Source organism: Mandrillus leucophaeus, unplaced genomic scaffold (genome assembly GCF_000951045.1).
Source record: "Mandrillus leucophaeus isolate KB7577 unplaced genomic scaffold, Mleu.le_1.0 Scaffold75, whole genome shotgun sequence".
Classification (NCBI taxonomy): domain Eukaryota; kingdom Metazoa; phylum Chordata; class Mammalia; order Primates; family Cercopithecidae; genus Mandrillus; species Mandrillus leucophaeus.
This window is the reverse complement of record NW_012108141.1, coordinates 2,765,769-2,789,489: the sequence shown is the minus strand read 5'-3', so window position 1 is coordinate 2,789,489 and position 23,721 is coordinate 2,765,769. Positions and strand designations below refer to the sequence as shown.

General features: G+C 43.9%; 1 protein-coding gene across 1 annotated transcript in view; it reads right to left on the bottom strand.

Annotated features, from left to right (window-relative positions):
• SHROOM3 (shroom family member 3) overlaps positions 1-23,721 on the bottom strand; it is a 349,912-nt gene that overhangs the window by 34,125 nt on the left and 292,066 nt on the right. Inside the window, exons 4-5 of the mRNA XM_011966212.1 lie at positions 16,464-16,595; positions 5,517-8,700 (exon numbers count right to left, since the gene is read on the bottom strand). Coding sequence (XP_011821602.1) covers positions 5,517-8,700; positions 16,464-16,595 — 3,316 coding nt within the window. The remainder of the gene's footprint in view (positions 1-5,516; positions 8,701-16,463; positions 16,596-23,721) is intronic.

The window sequence follows — 23,721 nt, the reverse complement described above, 5'->3', positions numbered from 1 at the left end:
TCTTGCCCACAGTTAAGTAAGTGGAGAAACTATGATTCAAGCCATGATCTCAAAGCCCAAGGTCTTGCCATGGAATCTTTACAGGTTGAATGGCAGCTGGGCTGGATGCAATCAGACTTGAATGGCTTGAGAAAAATGAATTCCATAGTGTTCTGATTCACTCAAGTATCATTGTAGGGAATGAGAATTCCTGCTCTCCATGAAATTTATGGTCCTTTAAAAGTCTTTTCCCACCACTTTTCCCTATGTTGACATGAATGTGCCACTTTGCCAATAATTAATTGGAAAAGCCTAGGTCCCATGTGAGCTCCTAACACAGTAAAGTATAAATATATATTCATATCCTATTATATCCTTTGCATTTCAGTTTGACAATGAATCTAACTTCTGTATTCACATGATTTGGCCCCTACAATATCAAGCTTAAACTATTTATGTGGATGTGGGTAAAATAAAGGAATTAGACCCAGTAATAAATGATTGAGAGAATTCTCTCAATCTTCTGTCAATCAGAATACCACTTGGACAAAGGAAAATATCTTCCCAATCTGATACAAGTCCAAGAAGATAAATTCCTGTTGCATTTCTTGCTTTAATTTAAGCATATATTCACTGTCAAGACTTAAATTTTCTGTGAACTGGTAAGAAGTACAAAGTACTTATTATGGCAATTACAGCAAAAAAGCAGTGGCTATGGGAAAAATACTAGGCATAGAATTATACCAACTTCTTGTCTAATTTATTTTTGTTAATTATCTCAAAATTGACTTAAAAATACACCAGTTCTTAGCATACTTAATAATGTAAATCAGCTGGGCACGGTGGCTCACGCCTGTGATCCCAGCACTTTGGGAGGCGGAGACGGGCGGATCACGAGGTCAGGAGATCGAGACCATCCTGGCTAACACGGTGAAACCCCGTCTCTACTAAAAGTACAAAAAAAATTACCCGGGCATGGTGGCAGACGCCTGTAGTCCCAGGTACTCGGGAGGCTGAGGAAGGAGAATGACGTGAACCCGGGAGGCGGAGCTTGCAGTGAGCTGAGATCGCGCCACTCTGTCTCCAAAAATAATAATAATAATAATAATAATAATAATGTAAATCTAAAGCCTACTGAATCTCAGTTCTCTTGTTTTGGGTTCCAAGTTAGTTATCTCAGTATCTCTGTCACTGATGAAATGTGAAGACAACAATATTCACCTACTTTAGAATATTTCAAGTAACTACTAAAATTAACTAGAAATCCTTATGAAAAATCTGATGTCATGTGTCACTTAACAACAGGGATATGTTCTGAGAAATGCATCATTAGGCAATTTTGTCCTTGTGCAAACATCATAGAGTGTGCTTACAGAAACCAGATGACACAGACTACTACATCCCTAGGCTATATGGTATAGGCCTATTGCTCCTAGGCTACAAACTTGTACAGCATATTACTGTACTGAATACTGTAGGCAGTTGCAACACAATGATATGTATTTTTGTTTCTAAACATGGAGAAGGTACGGTAAAAGTATGGTATTATAATCTTATGGGACCACTGTCGCATATCTGGTCCATCCTTGACCATTATATGATGCATGACTGAAATAGTAATCAATAAAAGTTAAAATGAAATAAATTCATTGGCTGATATTTTCAGATACAGAACGTTTAACTCTTGCCTCTCTTTCCCCATTCCCAGCCTCTTTTTATTCAAGGAGACGGCATGGTATATTGACTTAAAGACTCTGCAGTCAGGCAGTATGGGGTCAAAACCTCACCTTACTACTTTGGGCAAATTTTGTATCCTCTTTGTGACTTGGTTCATTCTTCTGTAACTTAGAGATAATAATAGTATTTACCTCATTGCACAGATGTGAGGACTAATTTTATTTTATTTTTTGAGACAGAGTCTCGCTCTGTTGCCCAGGCTGGAGGACAGTGGCGCGATGTCAGCTCACTGCAACCTCTGCCTCCTGAGTTCAAGCAATTCTCATGCCTCAGTCTCCCAAGTAGCTGGGACTACAGATGCACACCACCATGCCTAGCTAATTTTTGTATTTTTAGTAGAGATGGGGTTTTGCCATGTTGGCCAGGCTGATCTCGAACTCCTGGCCTCAAGCTATCTACCCACTTTGGCCTCCCAAGGTGCTGGGATTACAGGTGTGCACCACAGCACCCAGCCAAGACTAACTTTATACTTATAAAACACAACACAATGACTGGCACACAGCAAAATTTTGATTATTGTTAGCTATTTGTATCTTCACATTTTGTGGAAAGTCGATTCTGTTTTGTATAAGCTTAAATGTGTGCGTGTAGAAAGGTATTAAAAAAGATTTACAAGTTGCATTCCACAGAATCAAGTCTATATCCAATACTGTGGTTCCATGCATTGTGCAATTTCCTCAGCAATTCAATAAGGTTTGTCACAGCATCTCATAGTGATTATGTTATACATCAGACAAAATACTGTGAGAACCAGAGAAGTCTCTAACTTAGCATCTGGGGGAAAAATCCCCACCAGTAATCTTATTTCTCTAAGGGTTTCTCTTTATAGGCTCTACTATATTTTAAATCTATGCAATGAACAGATACACATTTCTGTCTCTAAGGCAGAAATGTTGGATATCTTTCTGTAGCTTTGCAGGTCCTACCCACTTTTAACAGGTTAAGCTTTCCAAAGTCTCACAGAAAGAAAGTGGCAACAGGCAAGAGTCTGATGTGCACTTAAGCTCCACCACTAGTATCTATTTATTCTGCAATGAAGAAGAATTACAGAGAAGAAAATGGAAGGTTGCATGTTTCAGAGAGGATTTCAAGCTGGCTGAGGAAAGGCCAGACCTGCCAAATATATGAGAAGGTCTCAGGCTACAAGTAGTTCAAAATGGTAGCCTCCTGCAGTCATTATTTCAGGCCAGAGATGGATCAATTGTCATATACAGAGGAACTGATTTCCATGATGACTTTGTTTTTGGAGGCAGAAAGGCCTCACTAATGAGAATTTTGAAAAAGAGCTAAATCCTTGTCAAAAACTTGTAAAATCCTGCCCTGTCAGCATCTGACTGGTAAGAGCAAGCAGCATTTGTTGGAGATAGCATCAACTAAGCCAGCAGCAGAAACACACTCCACATTTTGGTTTTAACTCAGGCAGGCAGCCTCTACAAGGTCACTTAACTTGTCAGAATTCTCTAAAGCAAGGATGAGAAAAATGATTAACAAACCTTCCCAAAAGCTTACTGGTAATGTTCTTGAAATGTATTCAATAGGAGATATATATATAAAATAACCACAATAGTTATGTGGTGAGAATAACTTTGTTTTATTTTTAACTCATCATAACTACAAATAAGGCAGATGACGAAGAGGATGCAAGGAGCAGACCGCCTTGCCGTGAGATGCTTCTCCAGTCAGCGTAGGACTGGCTGCTGTGCAGGAGACCAGGAGGAAGTTCAAGAATGCAGTCCTGGCACAGTGACAATATAAGAGATGATGCATTGTTCAGAAATTTCAGAATTTGTTGGAGCAAAGCAGTACAAAAGAAGTATTTCATTTGGAAATATTTTCCCCTCTGCCTGCATATTCCCCAAATTAAATAACATCTAAATATGGCATTCCCTTTATGAAAAGGGTACCCAAGTACTGTTCTGTATTCACTTGTCTTTCTAAAAAGTTTCCCAAATAATACAAAGTATTTAATTGGGATTTGGAGGAATCTCTTCACTTCCCTTAACACCCATGTTTTAGCTTTATTTCTTAATCAACCAGGCTTAAGAAATATTTGGGGGAAAAGATAAAATAACATTCATAGCCATCCAACCAACCTCTAAGACAAAATAACAATATCTAATGGGGAATAAACAATAATGATTTGGTTTTCACCTAAGCATTTCTATTTTCTTTAAAACACGGGGAGAGAAAGGAGGGTGTTTAGACTGCTATGCAGTTAAGTTGCTAAAATCTATCAAGCTAGATGAAATTGCGTGTTACATATATGGATTTTAAATGTGTGTTATTGGTAGGATAGGGAGTCAGAATTAGCTCTGTTAATTCTGAAGGAGGAAAAAGCTACTGAAGGCTTATGGGAAGTTGCCTCTACATTTGTCGGGGGTTTATACTGGGAGAATATATTTCTGTACAATTCTAAACAGAAAACATCTGGGAAGGGACAGTATTTTCTCTCAGAAGGGTGTTTGTATGTGTGTGCTAGAGTGCAGCAAACTTCTCAGCCAGTAACTGCTGAATCTTTCTTTGTCTCAACTGGTTTCTTCCGATCAATGTATTCCCTCTCGCCTAATCTCTTGTCATCATGCCCATCTTTTACATCCTGGCCCCAAATCCCATTTACCTTCAGGAGAAGCACTTTCAGATCACCTCAGAATTAATCACTTTCCTTACCATAGCATATTATTGATCACCATTCCCAAAACATTCACTAGTCATATTAGAATTATTTATATATATAAGGCTGTATTCCTTGCTTAATTGTGAACCCCAGAAAGGCATGAGCCTTTTTTTTCCTTTGTGTATCCTTTGATGCTGTAACACAGCATTTTTCATACAACACATGCTCTACAGATGCTTGCTGAATGGCTGACTTCTCTGAAAGGGAAAACAGCAGAATCTGAGAGGAGGCAGTGGAGCAGAGTTCTTCCTTCCCTGTGCTAACAGGTATGTGATTCCTATTATTTTCTTTGGTGGGAAGGGAAGCATGAGGCAGGCCACTGATCTCCAGTGGAAGTGAAGCCTGAGGATAGGCTAAGAATTGGGGAAATTAATAGGCTCCTAGGAGTCAGAATGCTCAGCTTCTATTCCTAGCATTGCTTAAAATTTTCAGGGGAAAGTACTTTATAACCCTTGCAGCATTTGGTGCCTTTATTAGAAAATCCTTTTATGTGAGATTTTGAGTTTTTATTTTCTCCCCTCACCAGGATAATGCACAGAAAGAGCTCAGGTGGGAGTCTGAGACACAGGGGTCTGACATGTATAATATACTCTACTGCACAGGATTATCGTGAGGGTTAAATGAAATAATAAATATAGATTACACTTAGCTCAGGACCTGCCACACACTTAGCTGAGGGCCAGGAATTCAATAACCAATGACTATCAATGTCAATCACTCTAGCTATTTTGTAGATGCAAAGTCCAATAGAAACAGAAAGGGTGCAAAGCTAAAACGTTTTAAATACTCAGATCCACACTCTAATCCATTAAAAAACAAAAAACAAAAAAGATAATCCCTAATTTTTCCTAACCTTGCATTTTTGCATTGAGAGGTGGTGACTTCCTAAAAAGGAGATAGATAATCTGTATAACAATATAGGTAATCTAAATACCTATATCTTTGTAAGGAAACCAGGCAGGGACACTTGAGAAACTCAACTCATGAAAACGAATGCTACTTTTCTATTTTCACAAGGAAAACTGAACTGGGAGAGGGAGTGAGAGTGTGGGGGGTTGGGGAGCCCCATTAAAACTTCTAGGGAGGAAGGGACAGTCCGAGGCCAGGACTTGCTGGTTGCACATACCTGGTGCTTGTCCGCAGTGGCGGGAGATGACCTGGACCTCACGTGGACAGGGCCGGCGAGGACGTCTGAGCGTTCCAGCAGGTCCTCAGCTGACATGGACTTCCCAGCCCTGGCCCCCCAGGAGGATGGCTCCCTGTGGGTCTCATCCACTCTCTGGGTGCCTCTTGTTCCACCGTTTGCTCCACTGAGCAGCTCCCTTGGGACTTGTAGGTCCCCGCGTCGCCGTTCCCAGAGGCGGCGGCCACCGGCAAAGGAGCTGCTGCGATCTCGGGGAGTCTGCGGGGTTTCTGCAACTGTGGCCGGCAGGAGTGTGGCCTCCCTGCGGGGCTGCAGGCTGGGCTCCCGCAGCGAGCTCAAGCTGGAGGCTGAGGTGAGGCCGGAGGGTTCGAGCGCCGCGGGGCCAGGCTGGAGGTAGGCACTCTGGGCGCGCTCGCGCAGTGGCCCGGGCTCCTGGAGGCTGCAGCCGGCGGCGGAGGTAGGCCGCTTGCCAGTCTTGCGCTGTATGTAGTCGGCCAGGGCGCTCTGCTGGAACTGCTTCAGCTCAGGCCCCGACAGGCTGAGCGTGGAGCAGGCCTTGCCATCGCGCTCGAAGAGGCGGCGCCGGTCGGCCACGCTGCTCTCCGGGAAACGCATCCCATTCCTCTGCGGGCCCAGGGGTGTTGGTTCGGCCTCCTCCGCGACCCCCACCTCGTTCATCTTCTCGGGCTCGGAGTAGGAGCGCTTCTTCTGCTCGGGAGTCAGGCGCCGGCGAGCCCCTCTCCGGGCGGCAGCGGGCACGGGCCTGGCCAGGTCGCCCTCCGCAGGGGTCACACTGTGCCGCTCCCGGGGCGTGTGCGGGGAGGCGGAAGCCGGCGCCTCGGGGCTCCGCAGCCCCACGTGGGCCGAGGAAGGCCGCGGCCGCCAGGACTTCGATGCCACAGGCGCCCCCAGCTCCAGGTCTCGGCGTCGAAAGGAAGTGGCCCCCAAGACACGAGACTGTGCATCCTTGATGCTGTTCCGGTAGGCGCGACTGAAGGGGGCATCCAGCAGGGGCGACTCGGGTGAGCCGGGCCTGTCCCGCCACTCGGGCTCCCTCTCTGGCTCGCTGGAGAGCTGGAAGGTGCTCTGGCTGCGGAGGAGCCGAGCATCCGGCCTCTGGGGGCCACGGCCGCTGTCCGAGGCTCCTCCGCTCAGCTGCTGACCACAGGGCTGCCGGGAAGCCTCTTCCAACTTCAGCTCCCCGTTTTTGAAGTGCTGCTCCCCGTTGCCTAGGGGTTCAGCTGACTCAGAGAAACGGATGTGGGCTTTTATCTCCTCGAAGTCATTCCCAGAAGTACTGGAAGTTGAGACTGTCCTGTGGGGCCTATAGTTCTGGCCAAAACCGGAGCCGCCCACACTCAGTCTCTGGCTCCCTTGCTCTCGCTGCTCGAATTTGGAGACCTTCTCCAGCACCGAGCAGTGGGGCTTCCCGTACTGAAAGCCCTGAAGAGCCGAGGCGCTGCCTGGGCCGGGCCCCCTCCGGCCGAGACTGGATGTGTGCGGGTGCGAGGCGGCAGGCAGCTCTTCAGGCCTTGGGTCTGTGCTGTGGAAAGAGGCCGAGGCACCGGTCCTCCCCTCGGGCCGCGGGTAGGAAAGCTGCCGGTCCAGATGGCTCCCAAGGTCAGGAGCGGCTTTCCTCCCAGGGTCTTCTGCCTTGGTGTTAACTGCACAGGTGGGCCTGCCTCCTGGGTAACCCTCCTGGGCTCCCCGGCCTAGCTCCAGGCTGCTGTGTCTTCTCAGACTCTCAGGAATGTTCTGGAGAGATGAGAAGGCTGACTTGGTCTTGCCAAAGTTGCCTGACAGGCTCTGGCCTAGGCCTTCTCTCTCCAGCCTCCTCCAGAGGTTGGCATTGTGGTCTTCCTGGAAATCACCCTCCCAAGGCTCTGAGAGCCTGGAAGATCTCTTGTCTTCACCCGCTTGCCAGGCCTGAGCCTGAGGGCATTTGAGGCTGTGGGGATGAGAAGATGGTTTGTTGCTGTGGGTGCTCTTTCTCTCATTGGAATGTGGGCTGTTGCCTTGGGGAGGTGTGAGATGTCTCTTCAGGGAGGCATCCTCCTCATTTTCAGGCACTGAAGAAAAATGGACTTTGGAGGGGACATACTTGACTGTAGCTTCTGGTTTCTTCTCCACTGGGGACAGCAAGTCATGTTCTAAGGGCTGGCAAAAGGCAAACCCAGGCCTGCTAGATCCATTCTGGTTCCCATTCTCATCAATGGTAGCCATCTTGTTGCACGCTCCCTGAGGGGCTATATATCCACTCTCCTTGGCCAGTGCAGGGTACACCAGACCGTTGCTACTCACAGAAGGCTGAGGCACCTGGGCAAAGTGTGGCTCCAGGGAAGGTACAGGGTAGATGCTGGTCGGCAGCAGAGGTTGGCCAGGTTGGGCCTTCTGGGTATAGTTATGCTTGGGCTTCACTGGGGGGCTGTTCTCTGGACTCTTCTCCAGCACAGTATGCAGCTGCTCCTCTATGAATGGAGACTTCAGGGAGCCTAAAGAGTTTCCCTGAGGCCGGCAGAGCCGTTTCTGATCAAGACTAGACCAGGAGCTGGGCCGCTCACGGTGCCGAAATGCTGCATAACTGTCACTCCGAGCTGGAGGCAGGGGTGCACCCACCTTAGGAGGAAGGTTGTCCGTGGCAGTCTCCAAGGAACTGGGGCACTGCTGGCTCCAGGATGGGGGTGGCACTCCCTTGCCCCGAGGAATATTAGACCATTTATCATGGCCCTGACCATCTGCTGAGGCTCGGGCCTCCCTACCTTGAAGCAGCAGGGCTGAAGAGTTCACCTCATACTCTGCTGAGACTCCCCTCCGGGTGTCATAGACTGTCTTGACATAGCGAATATCTGCCTGCCTCATCCCTTCAAGGAGGCCACCTCGAGCAGAAGTATTGTCCATGGAGCTTGAACGCTCTCGGGCAGAGATGCTAGGGGGCGGATACTCCAGGATGCTAGAACTGGTGGAGAAAGAGCTGTAAGCCGAGTCTCTCTTGTTATGGAAGTGGCTGAGCTGGTCAATGCTGCCGGTGGACTTGGCAGGGGAAAGATGACAGGGTGGGTATGCCCCACTGGGCTCCAGGCTCTCCATGCTCCCCTGAGAGCTGCACTGGTCAAGGCTCCGCCTTAGATAGGCATGGTCATAGTTGGAGAGGTCACTAGTAGAGGAGCTGGAAGAAAGGGAGACAAAGCAGTCAGCACCACTGAGCTGTTATCATTTAGTAGGCTTACAGGCAGAGGACCCAGCTTATAAATGTTCTCTTGTGCAAGAGGTTTGGTGTTTGGAAGGGTGGGTAAAAAGGGCCATATTTGGGCCTTGCTCAGGCTCCTTGTTTGTCATCGCTAGGAGTAACTGCCCAACACTCTAACCTATCTGCCTCCAATTAATCACCCAGGCTAGCAAGGAGGAATGAGGAGCTCAGAGGAAGCCACGTGGCCTTTGGGCACAGGCAGCACTTTGATGTGATTTGCTGCATGCTGGAAATGACATTCTGCATGCGCCAAGAAATGAGAGAGGTGGAAGAGTGATTGAGACCGAAATTGTGTATCTGCTGGGTTGTTTGTGTGAAGAGGAGAAAAGCTTAGTAAGAGAATAGGCATGGGTGAAGGAGACTTTGTGTGCACATGTGTATGTTTTTAGTTAATATCTTTCCTTTTTATGGAATTGAAGGATACACCCTGGCAATCTTCCTGGAATCTCAACTGCACTAGAAACAATTTGTTTGTGGTAAGAAAGCTAAACACAAAGCTGAATGAGAGAAATTAGAGTCAGAAAAAGCTCATGAGAGGCAGAGAGAAGGGGAAAGAGGGAAGGAAAGGGAAGCTTTATGAGAAGGCTTAATCATAGGGGCTCTTGGGTGCTGGGATTCCATCACCTGTGGATGACTTCCAAAAGCCAAAGCAAAGCCTCCTCATACATTTAGGAGGGCAAGGCCTTCTCATTTACAAGCTCCTCCAGATGGTTTTCAGAGCCCGTCTGGAGAAGAGGAAAAAGACTATCAATCATGGCATTGTAAACTCCAGACAGTTGTCTCAAAATAAAATTACTTATAAACTCTCTCTCTCTCTCTCTATATATATATATATAAATCACTTAAAATTCGACAATAAGAAAGCAACCTGATTTAAAAACTGGCCAAAGACATCCTAAGAAGATACACAGATGGCGAATAAGCAAATGAAAAGGCTGTCATCCTAAGTCACTAGGAAATTACAAATTAAAACAACAAGATACTGGGGAACATGTTCTCAGGACCTCCTGAGGGCTGTGTCATAGGCAAAAACAAAAAACAACCAAACCAAACCAAGATACCACTACACACCTATTAGAACAGCCAAAATCCAGAACATTGGCAACACCAAATGCTGGTGAGGATGTGGAGCAAGAGAAGCTCTCATTCATTGCGGGTGGTAATGCAAAATGGCACAGCCACTTTTAAAAGAAGTTTGGCAGTTTCTTACAAAATTAAACATACTCTTACCATAAGGTCCAGTGATCACATTCCTTGGCATTTATCCAAAGGAGCTGAAAACTCATGTCCACACAAAAACCCACACATGGATGTTTACAGCAATTTTATTCATAATTGCCAAAACATGGAAGCAACAAGGCTGTCCTGCAGTAGGTGAATAAACTGTGGTATATCTACACAATGGAATATTATTCATTACTTAAAAAAAAAAATGCTGTCAAGCCATGAAAAAAAAATGAAGGAAACCAAAATGTATTTTACTAGATGAAAGAAGCCAGTCTGAAAAGGCTACAAACCATATGATTCCAACTACATGACTGACATTCTGGAAAAGGCAAAACAATGGAGACAATAAAAAGATCAGTGGTTGCCAGGTCTTAGGGGTGATGCAAGGAGGAACGGGTGGAGCACAGAGGATTTTTAGGGCAGTGAAACTATTCTGTATGATACTATAATGGTGGATACATGCCATTATACATTTGTCCAAACCTACAAAATGCACAACAGCAACAGTGAACCCTAATATGAACTATGGACTGTGGGTGATTATGATGTGTCAATGTAGGTTTATCAGTTGTAAGAAATGTACTACTCTGGTGGGGGCTGCTGATAATGGAGGAGGCTATGCACGTATGGGGACAGGGACTATATGGGAAATCTCTGGACTTTCTGTTCAATTTCACTGTGAAACTAAAACTGCTCTAAAAAATGTCTGTCCCTGTCTCTCTATAAATACACATGGGGAGGGCATATAGGAAGGAATAAGTGGTTCCAATGTTTGTGACTCACTGTTCTCTAAAGAAGGGTAAATCACTAGAAGTTCTTGCCCAAGATTTTCTATTTTTAAATGGATAGGCATTTCAACCCTATTAAAATTCATGATGTATTCTTATATTTCTAGATCACATGTAAATAAATGTAGTGTCTTATTGGCCAAGTATGTGATAATGCCTTGTGGCTGGAATATCTCCAGATAATATGTTGAGACTAGAAGAACCATATTCTGAGTCAAAATTTGTGCTGGAATTTAAGGAAAAGAAGGACCACACTTTCAGCAGCTTTCCTCAAGAATGTAATTTTTCTGTATCAGAGAAAGTCAGCTTACTGAATGGCACATCCTACTTTGGGATGGATAGGTATAAATTCAAGGGAGAAAGGAAGGAAATAGCTCCCAAACCAGCCAGATCAGGGAAATCAGACCCGGTACTCAATGGCATGGCATATGTCAAAGATTCTACCCTCTACCCCAAATTTCTTCATTCCCTTCTAAATAAAGAGGTTGTACTAAAGAGGCATTAGACAGCCTTGTTGTGGATAATCTTGTATGACCCAGTCTGCTTCCTTTTTAGAGCTAATACTTCCAGGGGAAATGGAACCCCATAAGGGCTGTTTCATTCACCATTTCTATGAAGGTAGGAAACATTAGGTAATCCTCCTCCCAACTGCTGAGAATTTTAGCAGTCTTTCATTGAAAGGATAATTCAAATCTAACTTAGGAACACACACAACAAATCAAAGTAAATAAACTGATAGTTAACTGAAACACTACTGAGTGGGGAAAATACTATCCTTAACATATCTTTTTTTGTTTGTTTGTTTGTTTTTTTCTTTGAGATAGAGTCTCGCTCTGTCGCCCAGGCTGGAGTGCAGTGGCGTGATCTTGGCTCACTGCAACCGCTGTCTCCCACGTTCAAGTGATTCTCCTGCCTCGGCCCTCCAAGTGGCTGGGATTACAGGCGTGTGCCACCACACCCAGCAAATTTTTGTATTTTTAGTAGAGACGGGGTTTCACCATGTTGGCCAGACAGGTCTCAAACTCCTGACCTCAAATGATCCACCCTCCTTGGCCTCCCAAAGTGCTGGGATTACAGGTGTGAGCCATGGTCTAACATATCTTAAAATATAGATGGTGTCTATAAATATGAAATCTCTGTTACACATATCTCTAATCAGACCAGTGCAAGGGTATAGTGGGTTCCTTCCTGTAGCAAACCTAAGGTAGAAAGGCCATGGGAGGCCTCTGTCAGGTGCTCTCCCTCCTACCCAGAGAGGGTTCTGTCCCTTCGGAATTACCATTCCCAATCTGCCTGGGGAATACAGGCGCTGATATCACTCTCTAGGATAAGTTCTTCCACTGTTGTCTGGAAATATTCATTTTTATTACCTTTGCCATTGATACCTCCAAAATGGCACTTTTAGCGATGGGTAAGAAAACTTGGAATAAAGGTTCTCAATCCTGCAACAATTCCAACTCACATAAAACCAGCCTTACTGTCAAGAGGGGTGCATCTTGAGTGGATCAAAGTTCTTACCATGGTCTGACTACTTCTCCAGCCTTTTTCTTTCGCTCTTCTTCTTGCACCCTGCACTCCAGCATAATAGTATCCCTGCTGAAACTCAAACCCAGGAAATTTGTTCCTATCTCAGGGTCTCAGAGTCTTTGTACTCACTGCACCCACCACCTGGAATGCTCTTCACCTGGCTTACTCCCTCCTTTCATTCAGAGAGGGCCTCCTGGAACTAACTAAAGAGTATCTCTTCTCTCCTTTGTGCCTGTTACCCTGCTTTATTTTCTTCACAGCACTTACCACTACTTGACATTATATCATATCCCGTTGGTTATGTGAAAGAGACTGCAACTGTATCTATAATATTTAAAGAACTGAAGTGCACATAAAATGCGTGTTAATTCTGTGGTAGATATATGTATTCTTACAATATCATTCTATTTTGTGTGTTTAAAAGTATTTTAAACACAGGTATCTACCAGGTATGGTGGCTCACACCTATAATCCCAGCACTTTGGGAGGCTGAGGTGGGAGGATCCCTTGAGCCCAGAATGTCAATGCTGGAGTGAGCCTTGATCACATCACTACACCCCAGCCTGGGCTACACAGTGAGAACCATCGCAAAAAAAAAAAAAAAAGTTATTGTAAAAATATTTAAAACATAGAGCACAAAATAAAGTGTATGAAAACATTTCCTAAAGTGTGCTCACAGAACACTAATTCCTTAGATGATTAAATATGTTTGGAAAATACTGACCTAAATAAGCTAAACAATTTTATTTACTGCAAGATTTCTGAGTCTTTTATAAACTGTTGTTCTCCCAAACCATTTTTCAGGTGTTGTTCTAAAAGAGAAATATATAATACTAAGAGATGTTTTCTAAACTTACTGGATCCCAGAAACTTTTTTTTCCTAAGGAGTATCTAGTGAACTGTTATTCCACGGAACACATTTTGTGAAACAAATATTGTGGTGTAGGGGGCTTTTTATGTCTTGTTCACCATTGTACTCCCAATACCTACAAAGCATCTGAGATATTGTGGGTGCTCATACAGATTTGTTGAATGAATGAATCACTGATTTGATATTGCTATTTCAGCCTCTTGTCAGGGGGCTGGACTACATAACTTTTCAAGGACTCTTCTAAAGTACTTCTGGGTGAGATTTCCATAGGGCAGCAAAAACAGAATGTCAAGGGTCTGATAGAAAGCAGCTGAAATACAATTTCAGTGAAATTCCAAATCCAACCTAGCTCACAGTTAAATTACACATTTTCAGTCTCAGTCTCTCCATACTTCTCTTTCTCTCTCTCTCTCACTTCACTCCTGTCCCTCCCTCATCCTCTCACCCCCTCATACGCCTGCTTCTCAACAAGAAACAGATCCATAAATTCAGGACTGAGATTGGTTTCTGGAACTTAAACTAAGGCTGTCAGAGAGATACCAGCCACCTGATGTGGCACACTGGACCACTAGATGCCACTGTTCTCCTCAGAAACACACCTGGGGCGCCTCTGCACCTGCAGCTGCCAAGATCAGACCCCACAGGTGGAACTTGGCATGGGCCAAGCCCTCTGCCAGAGCTGCAAGCCTCAGGCATGGAATGAACAGAGCACAGGGTGGTTTGTGCTGCAGCAGGAGAGAATGCACACGTTTGTAACGTTTTGGGTTATTTGAACTTTCCTTTCTCCTTTTGTCCCCATGTAGTGCTTTTGTGCTGACAGTCCTTGTGTCAGGGGGAACTATTTTGAAGCTTGAATCAGAGAGACAGAGTGGTAGATACAACACAAGGGCAGATCCACCTGCCTAAGCCTTCTGGAGGCTGGGATGCTGAGGAGGAAGAAGGAGGTGCAGAAGTACAGCCTTGAAAATACTGTACTTCTGGTGCTGATGGCCCCATTCCCCTGAGGCCTGTCGGAGCTCACCATAGTTACTGTAAGCAGTCATTCTAAGCACTGATTGCAGCGCTTATTTCTGCTGAAGGGCCAGCACATTTTTTAAGTCACAATATGGCTTTGGATTTAGGACTTCGTAAGAAGGTTAGGAGTAAGGACACTCAAAGACCCCACTGTTGAAGGGCACTCTGTTAATACATACACACCTGCATTTATAAGTGTGTGCTGGCCATTCACTATCAAGTTCAGTACGAGGTTTCATGGTGTCCTGAAGTCTTCAGCTTAATTATTATAATCAGTCATCATTCATTGAGTGCTTACTGTGTACTTAAGAATTGCACATATGCTATTTTATATAATCCTCACAACAATCCAATGACGTAGGTACTAGTTATTTTTTACAGAAAAAGAAGCCAAGATCAAAGGTTAAATGATTTGCTCAAGCTTACACCATAGGGGGAAGGGGAGATTTAAACCTCTGACTTAAAGGCCCAGTCCCTTACCACTATGCTATTCTTCCTTCATTGTTAGACTCCACACACCTTATCTTCTAAAGGCCCTCAACACCTCCATGCCTGTAAAGCACAAGCAGTCTGCCTTTGTCAAGGGTCAGGAGACACTGCTAGGAAACCTGCTCTCTGAGAACAGATGGCTCAGACGGTGAGAATAATTTCTTTCAGGGTGATTGGGAGGGACATGACCAAGGGAGAGAAGCATCTGTAACCAGGAGGGAACCAGGACATTATCTCTTCCTGTGGCCCGAAGCCTACCCTGATATGCTGAGAAAGGTTTGTCCTGTTCAATTCCATGAGCTACTGTTCATCAGTGAGAGGTCTAGGATTTGGCCCTTGACTTGACCAGACATGAGCATTAAGGGCTGTGACTGAGTTCTGGCCTTGCCAAATGCATAGGTACCATCTGTTCATTAAGTAATCCTTCCAGAAGCTTCCAGCCTCTCCTCTTCCCCCCAACACACATGCACACACACACCAACACTTGCACCTCCTTTGTATGTAAGGACTAAGTGACCCTTATTTTCCTGACCTTGCTACCATTAGCTCTATCTAAGCATTTCCCAAAAGTGATAAGCTACGGAGTCTGACTCCCTGAGATCAGAAGATAGATTCCAGTTTGTATGGGTCCCAAGTCTGAAGTGGAGGGGAGTCCTGGCTTAGTTCTCTCTAATGTGCGGTGGTGGTCAGGCTGTGCTCCCTCCTTCTATAACCCCTCTCCTAAACCACTTGTGAGGGCTCTCCTTCCTCACCAAACCTTCACCCATACAACAGTAGCTAGAAAAACAGAGGAAGTATAATCTACTGATTACATGCAGCAGCTTTGAAACCTGGCTTGGATTTGTCTTGACTTGGATACTGATCAGTTGTTTGCGCTTGGACAAACTAATCTTTCCAAGCTTAAATTTCCTTTTTTTTTTTGAGCTGGAGTCTCACTCTGTTACCCAGGCTGGAGTGCAGTGGCACAATCTGAGCTCACTGCAACCTCCACCTCCCAGGTTCAAGTGATTCTCCTGCCTCAGTCTCTCGAGTAGCTGGGATTACAGGTTCATGCCACCGCACCTGGCTAATTTTTGTATTTTTAGGAGAGACAGGGTTTCACCATGTTGGCCAGTCTGGTCTTGAACTCCTGACCTCAGGTGATCTGCCCTCCTTGGCCTCCCAAAGTGCTGGGATTACAGGAACGAGCCACTGCACCCAGCCCCAAGCTTCAATTTCCTATTCTGCAAAATGGGGTTAATACTACTGTATCTGTTTTAAAGAAGTCTATGAGTCACTACATGAGATAATGTATACACTGAGTGGTCCTCAGTACGTCAGTTGTGCTGTTGGAGCTAAGATGGACGAACTACCTTAACTGAAAGAGCAAAATCAAGTGGGGAGTTCAAACACATGAATAAAAATGGATACGGTTTTGACTACAGCAGAAACCACACTTAAGCACTGAAGGAAGAAAAATCTCAATTTGTCTAATATACTGCTATCAGTGGAGAAATGTCTGAGAACTGATGGACCCCATAAATATCTCAAATGGCCTGCCAGGGCTTCAAATAATTCTGATCTTCAAGTTGATCTAGCCCAGCATATAAAGGTAACTCATATACACGTCAAACACTGTAAGAGGATGAGAAAAGCAGCCGATAGAGATTTAATATTTAATGTGAGTATAAGAAAAAATGTTCTCAAAACAGAGAAGAAAAAGTTCTTTTCTGGGAACATGACATTAGAAAGGAAGAAACCCTTTGGTCTCAGCTATAGCAACTTACCTGGAATGGTAGCTTTGGTGCCAAGGAGGGCCGATCATACCCTGAGATATCTGCATCATGCTGGCATCGGGTTGCTTCTCCCCAGACTTAGTTGTGTGCCACGAGTGAGGTCGGCCTGCAGGCTCACTGCGCCTGGGGAGACACAGGAGGGACCCCCCAACGTTAGCCAAAGTCTCAGCTGAGTCTCCTCACCGATGTGACTTGTGGATTTGGAAGCAAACACTCTGTGTCCTCAGAGATTGAAAAGCAACCAAGTCAATACTAAGAAGAAGATTTTGCTACTTATTTCTGTGACTAATCATTGCTATTCTCTGCTTAACTTGTAAAAATTTTTACTTATTTTGACATAATTTCAGACTTGCATTAAAATGTTGCAAAATTAGTGTAAAGAATTCTCACATAATCTTTGCCTAGATTTCCTACATGTTAACATTTTATACTTTATTAATGTAAAGCACACAGAGTTGCCTTGGTCCCTCTTGGTCTCTATCTATCCATATATAAAAATGGGAGCCCGCGATTCCTTTCCATTTCCCAAAGGGCTTTCGATATACGGTAAAACATTTTCTGGGGATTTTGAAGTCCTCTGTCATATCCTGTTGCTGGATAAATGATACTATTACTTTCTTGGTAAGAACTGCATAAACATTAGCAGTAACCTCAGTGTGAACACTGCTGTAAGCTACGTGGTCTAGAGAACAAAATGCTCTCTAAAATTTCGCATTTTGCAAGTCAATGACTTCAACTTTTAAACATCCTGCCCTTACAACACAAAGAATTGACAAAGACAAAGGGAAAATGTGGGTGTCCTTCAGACTGCAACACTGAAGAATGAATTCGGGAAGGAAGCTTGCACTACTATAGAAGGTCAGTCAGGAGAGAGTTGCTGTGCCTTATTTTTGGCAAAAAAAAGTCAGGTAATCTATCAGGCATTTCATGCTGAAAATTCTTGAACTGTAAGACTGTAGGAGGATTTTTCTGCAGTTTAGAAACATATGGGATCCAGGAATCCATTTGGATATGATGAAAATAATAACTGTAAGTTATTCCAACTCATTGTACTTGGCCTTGTAGCTAAAAATGCACCTATCCCTTTTCTATGAAAAAATAAATTAGTTTTTGTAATATAAATGAAAAACAATTCCCCTGAAGCCAATAAAATTTAATGTATTAGGACATCAGAAAAATACTAGACCAGGTGTCAGGAGATCTGGGCTCTTGCCCTGACTTTTTTATTAACTTGCTGTCGGACCTTATGTGAGTTACTTCCCCTTCTTAGCTAAGCCTTTGCTCATCTAGAAAGTGAGAAGATTAATCAGAGGCTGGATTAACGGCATCTTAATCTAAAATAACTTTAAAAATACAGCAGACACTGAAGAGCTTCTCAAAACGGATGATGACTTAAAACACACACACACACACACACGCACACGCACACGCACACACATATATTTCAACTCCTTAAAGAGAGATTAGGGTGATAGGAAAATGTTCTTGTGTGAAGCAAGGGAAACAAATATACAAGTTTTTTTTTGTTTTTGTTTTTGTGTTTTAAACAGTCAGTCAACAAAGATTTACTGAATTGAAGGAGCCTGTAGTCAGGTGGACTAATGCTTGAGTTGCCAAATAGGTCAGGAAAAGTGAGAAAAATTCAACTCTCTCTCAAGAGAGGAAGAGAGGCTGGAATGTAGCTAAAGCTATCAGCTCTGAGATAAGACAAACCTGGGTTCTAATCCAGTTAAACTGAATACCACTGGCTTTAGCTTTTAGATCTCAGGTAAATTTCTTAATCGCACTGAGTTTCCTTCTCTATAAAAGGCAGATTATAGTTGAACCTATTCACAGGGGTTTTGTGAGATTGAAAATGAGAAAACACAACTGGCCCATAGTAAGAGCTCAAAAAATGTTAAGTCTTATTATCATCATTCATTATTAATAAGATGATGAAGAGTAGATAGGGTAGGGAGACAAGCCTTTAGAGATCTCTAAAAGGAAGGATGGTAAATGATGAGGGAGATGGGAATGGGCAGGAACTACTGGTGCTGATGAGGCGCCCGGCCCGAGCTCCCCAGAAAGGTATTGAGTCAATAATTATAGCAGAGTCTGGCCTGAGACTTACCATGGTCACAGCCTGTCGGACCCTGGCCATGGTGGTGAGGAAGGGAGCCATCAGAGCAGTGGCTGTGACCTGAAATAACAGGGATAAACATAGGCCAAAAAGAAACAGACCATGCCCACCTGGAAACTATAAAGGAACAAAAGGGAGCAGGTGCACAGCTTGGGCTACAGAGATGAAGTAGATGCAAAATCAAGACATCAACAGCAGAAGCCAATATATGATCATTTCTTTGCCTCCTTGTCTCCATAGTTATTAGTTCATTCTCACGCTGCTGATAAAGACATACCTGAGACTGGGCAATTTACAAAAGAAAGAGGCTTAATGGACTTACACTTCCACATGGCTGGGGAGAGGCCTCAGAATCATGGCAGAAGGCAAGGAGCAGCAAGTCACGTCTTACATGGATGGAAGCAGGCAAAGAGAGAGACAGCTTGTGCAGGGGAACTCCTCTTTTTAAAACCTAGATCTCATGAGACTTATTCACTATCATGAGAACAGCATGGGAAAGACTTGCCTCCATGAATCAATTACCTCCCACGGGCTCCCTCCCACAACACGTAGGAATTAAAGGTGAGATTTTGGTGGGCACACAGCCAAACCATATCACCTCTTTAATCCTCATTAACAGGTCCCATGTAATCACTAAACCTTGAAGTTTAGCACTGCTGCCCAGACTGGAGTGCAGTGGCACAATCTCAGCTCACTGCCACCTCCACCTCCCGGGTTCAAGTGATTCTCCTACTTTAACCTCCTGAGTAGGAGGCTGGAACTACAGGCACATGCCACCATTACTGGCTAATTTTTTTTTGGTAGAGATTTGAATGGAGACACAGCCAAACCATATCACCATACCTCTCTAATCTTCATTAACAGGTCCCATGTAACCACTAAACCTTGAAGTTCAGCACTGCTGTCCAGGCTGGAGTGCAGTGGCACAATCTCGGCTCACTGCAACCTCTGTGTCCCAGGTTCAAGTGATTCTCCTACCTCAGCCTCCTGAGTGGGAGGCTGGGACTACAGGCACACGCTACCATGACTGGCTAAATTTTTTTTTTTTTTTTATAGAGACGGGGTTTCACCGTGTTGGCCAGGCTGGTCTTGAACTCCTGACCTTGTGATCTGCCCACCTTGGCTTCCCAAGGTGCTGGAATTACAGGCATGAGCCACCGTGCCTGGCTGAATCAACCTTTTTCACAGCGCAGGTAGGCAGAGAGCCTGAGGGTTCATGGCTCAGTATCTTAGCAATTCAGCATTCTTGCTGCTAGTCCTTCTCTAATTTTGGACACCAAAGTCCCCAGAAACTAGGCTGCTGCATCTTCAACCAGTTCCTTGAAGATAGGCTGCCTCACTGACTTAGATTCCTGGTTTATCACCTTGTTCTATCCAATGATTAGAAATCCTTCCTAGTGTTCTAAACCCGTCAGGGGCTGGCCCAAATCACACAGTAAGTCTGGGAGAAAGGTTTTAAACCCAGTTATATATGACTTCAGGTACTCAACAAATGCCACTGCTTAATCACATAGCAAAGACCCAGCCTCAATGAAAAAATAAAGTCTCTTTGCATGAGATACCTAGAGGCATTTTATGTATGTATCACTTTAGACCCCAGTGGGCCCAAAATACATTAGGAGAAAGATGAGAAAGAACAAACTGTCATCTTCCTACTGCTGATTCCCACTACTTAGTGAAGAGAGTTTTGGCAGAATCACTCTCAGTAGTACAAATTAGCCCTGGGACTAGGTATTGGCCTTGAGAAGCCAATGGACACCAATGGATGGTGACCTCAGACCAGCACCACGTGATACTAAGGATGGCTCTTCAGTGACTTCATCACCTAACGGTATCTGTCCATGCCTAGCTAGATGCCAAGAAGATTTTCCCACCCAAGAGAAATAGAAACTGATAAATTCCATAGGCTCCATGGGAAAAAAGATGCCTTTTCCTGTCAAGGAGATGAGGTGTGAGACAATGTTTACTGATAACTTCAGGGGTTCCAGATAGGCCCTCTGGTTTGCTTATGCCTATAAGCCGAGTTACTTGGGAGGCTGAGGCAGGGGGCTCAAAAAAAATTTTTTTAATTAGCTGGGTGTGGTAGCATCCACCTGTAGTCCCCACTACTCAGAGGCTGAAGTAGGAGAATCACTTGAACCCAGGAGTTCGAGGCCGTAGTGAGCAATGACTGTGTACCACTGCACTCCAGCCTCCAGAGAGATGGTTTATTTTATTTTATTTTATTTTATTTTATTTCATTTCATTTTAGATGGAGGGGATGGGAGTGGAGAGAGAGAAGAGGAAATGAGCAGGATGCAGATGGCTAATTCTGGGGCATGCGAATGAGTGCCTGTGGAACTTTCAGTGGAGAGGTGTGGCAAGGAGAGGGACTAGAGGACTGAGGGCTTGGCTGCATATAGAAATTTACGAGTCACAAAACACAGGGCCTTTGAGAGAAAATAAGTGACTTGGGGAGAATGAACAGGGAGACAAAGGAAATAGTTTAAGGACAAGTCTCTGAGAACGGTCGAAATTTAGGGGAGAGGGAGCCTGGGAAAAAGCCCAAGAAAAGCTTCCACAGAAGAGGGAGGAAAACAAGTTAAGTATGGGAGTCTCACAGATTTCTAGTGGGGAGAGTGAGGAGGAGGAGGAAACTGTCAACCACTGCAATGCTGTAAAGAAGTTAGTATGATGAGGGTAGATGCATGGCCACGGGACTTGGCAACTAGCAAGTCCTCGCAATGGCATGATTTAGGATGGGGCTAAAGGTGAACAAGGGATAAGACAGAGGCAGTATGGGCAGATGATTCCTTCCTGTTTCTAAAGGGGAGAAGAGGGTGGTAGCTACAAGACTGGAGGGAGCTAGGGAGTGAAAAGGTTTTGTTCCTGCTGTTTTTGTTTTAAATGAGAAGTTTAAGCAAGTGCCTATAAGGCAGAGAGCGTGCACAGGCCCATCTGACGACACAGGACACAGGAGGAGGACTCCTTAAAGACTCAGGAGCAGGCAGGAAGGGATGGGATTCAAACGCTCAGGTGAAGGGTATGAGCTTATGGAGGAGGAAAGCCAGTGCTGTTGAGATAGAAGAAAGGCAGATGCTGGCAAATGTGAAAGCAAGTAGGTAGCACGAAAAGTTGAGGGGACCTCGCGCCCAATGTCTTGTTTTCATGATGAAGCCTAACCTGGAAGAGGGAGAAGTGAGGGAGGTGACACATGGGGTCGGGCTCCAGGGACGTGGTACATGAGGACTAGAAGAGTTGAAACTGATATTTAAAAATATTCAATTATCCTTATCACTATACATTATTTGTATTGAAACATCGTTATGTACCCCATAAATATGTACAATTAAATGTCCATTTAAGAAAATTAAAAATTAAATTTTAAACGGACATTTTAAAGAAATAATGACCAAGATACTGTATCTGCCCTTAAGGAGCTTATATTCTGCGGGAAAGACCAAATGAAGTAATTCCTACAGTACAGATAAAATAAGTGCTTTAGAAAGTAGGCCCAATACTTGCAACACGAAGACAGCAAACTCAACTTCGGAGCTTTTTCTTTGGAGGAGGTTGGAGAGGTAACTATTTATTTGCCCTGGGTAGAGTATCAGGTTTCATCACAGTGCTAATAGATTAAGAACAAGATGATTCAGGCGGGGAGAAAGCAAATCAAGAGGCCCTGAAAAAAACAAAAACACGAAAAAAACACCCTACTTTTCTTTTAGATGCAGAACATATGTTAGGAGAAGGCTTCTGAGATAAATCTTTGTTTTATAAGATTCTTCCATAATGTACAGATAGGAGTTAAGTGATGAAATAAGGGGAGAATTGAAAAGGATGACCAAAAATAGCCCACCAGTGTATATCAGTACAACCTGAATGAAGGCCAACTTGGCGACATCTAGCAAATGATTTTTAAAATAACATATCCATCAAAAGATTGGAAGACAACCTAAATGCCCATTAGCAGCAGGCTAGTTAACTCAGTGTGGTACATCCATATAATGGCTGTTAAAAAGGATGAAGTATCTCTATACATACTGACATGGAAAGACCTCCAAATATATTAAGTTACACTAGTAAAATGCAGAATTACATGTACAGTCTGCTACAGTATGTGGGGGAAAACATAATCACATGTTAATTACATATTAATGTAAAGAGTAGTTTTGGAAGGACACTTAAGAAACTAGATACAATGACTGCCTCTGGGAAGGAAAACTGATTTTCACTGTATTTCATTTTGTAACTTTTCAAATTTTATACTATATGCATGTATTACCTATTGAAAAGCAAAGTATTTTTAAAATAGTCTCTCATTTTGAAAATATAATTCACTGTAGCTTGAGAGTTTTAAAAAAAAAGTTAAACAGCTATTTACGGACTTTTTCAATGATGGGAAACATTTAATAAGCATTCCTAAAGAGCATGGCATGCTAATTTTACATTTTGGGATCACTTTGATCTTTAAGAACATAAAGAAATATTTTCCTAAAGTACATCACATCATGAGCATATCAGTAAGTCAGAAGATGGTTTAATTTTAAAATTTAGCCAACTAAGTTTTGTGTGTGGGTGTAATTCAAACAAAGCCCTTTTGTTGCATTCCTAACCACAAACAAGGAAGCTTCACTGCGTGGGATGGGTAGGCTGATGAAACTGGAATTCGCAAGTGACATGATGTCCTTCTTAGATGATTTTGCCCTAACACAGAGAGATTTGGGAATGCAAAACAAGTTTCTGAGCAATCTACAGTAAGTTCAGTATTTTAAGCAGCATTCACTCATCACCTATGTGCCTTCAACCTTGTTAAATTATAGTTGGAGCTCTGCAAGGTCACGGATGGCCTAAGAGTTTGTAATTTTTTGGGGGAGGCTCAGATGCAAGAAAAACTGTTAAAGTTAGAGCATCATTCATTCACTCAAAAAATATTTGAGTGCCTACTGAGTGCCAACCACCATTCTAGGCACTTGACGAGTATTTTCTCACTTAGCCTTTATATTATCTTTATGATTCAGGGCTATTAATGAGGAAAGTGAGGTAAATATAGAATAAACAACATGTTCACTGTCACAAATGTAGTGAGCAGCACAGCTACCAAAGACAGGCATCTGTCTCCAGAGCCTGTGCTTTTTTTTTTTTTTTTTT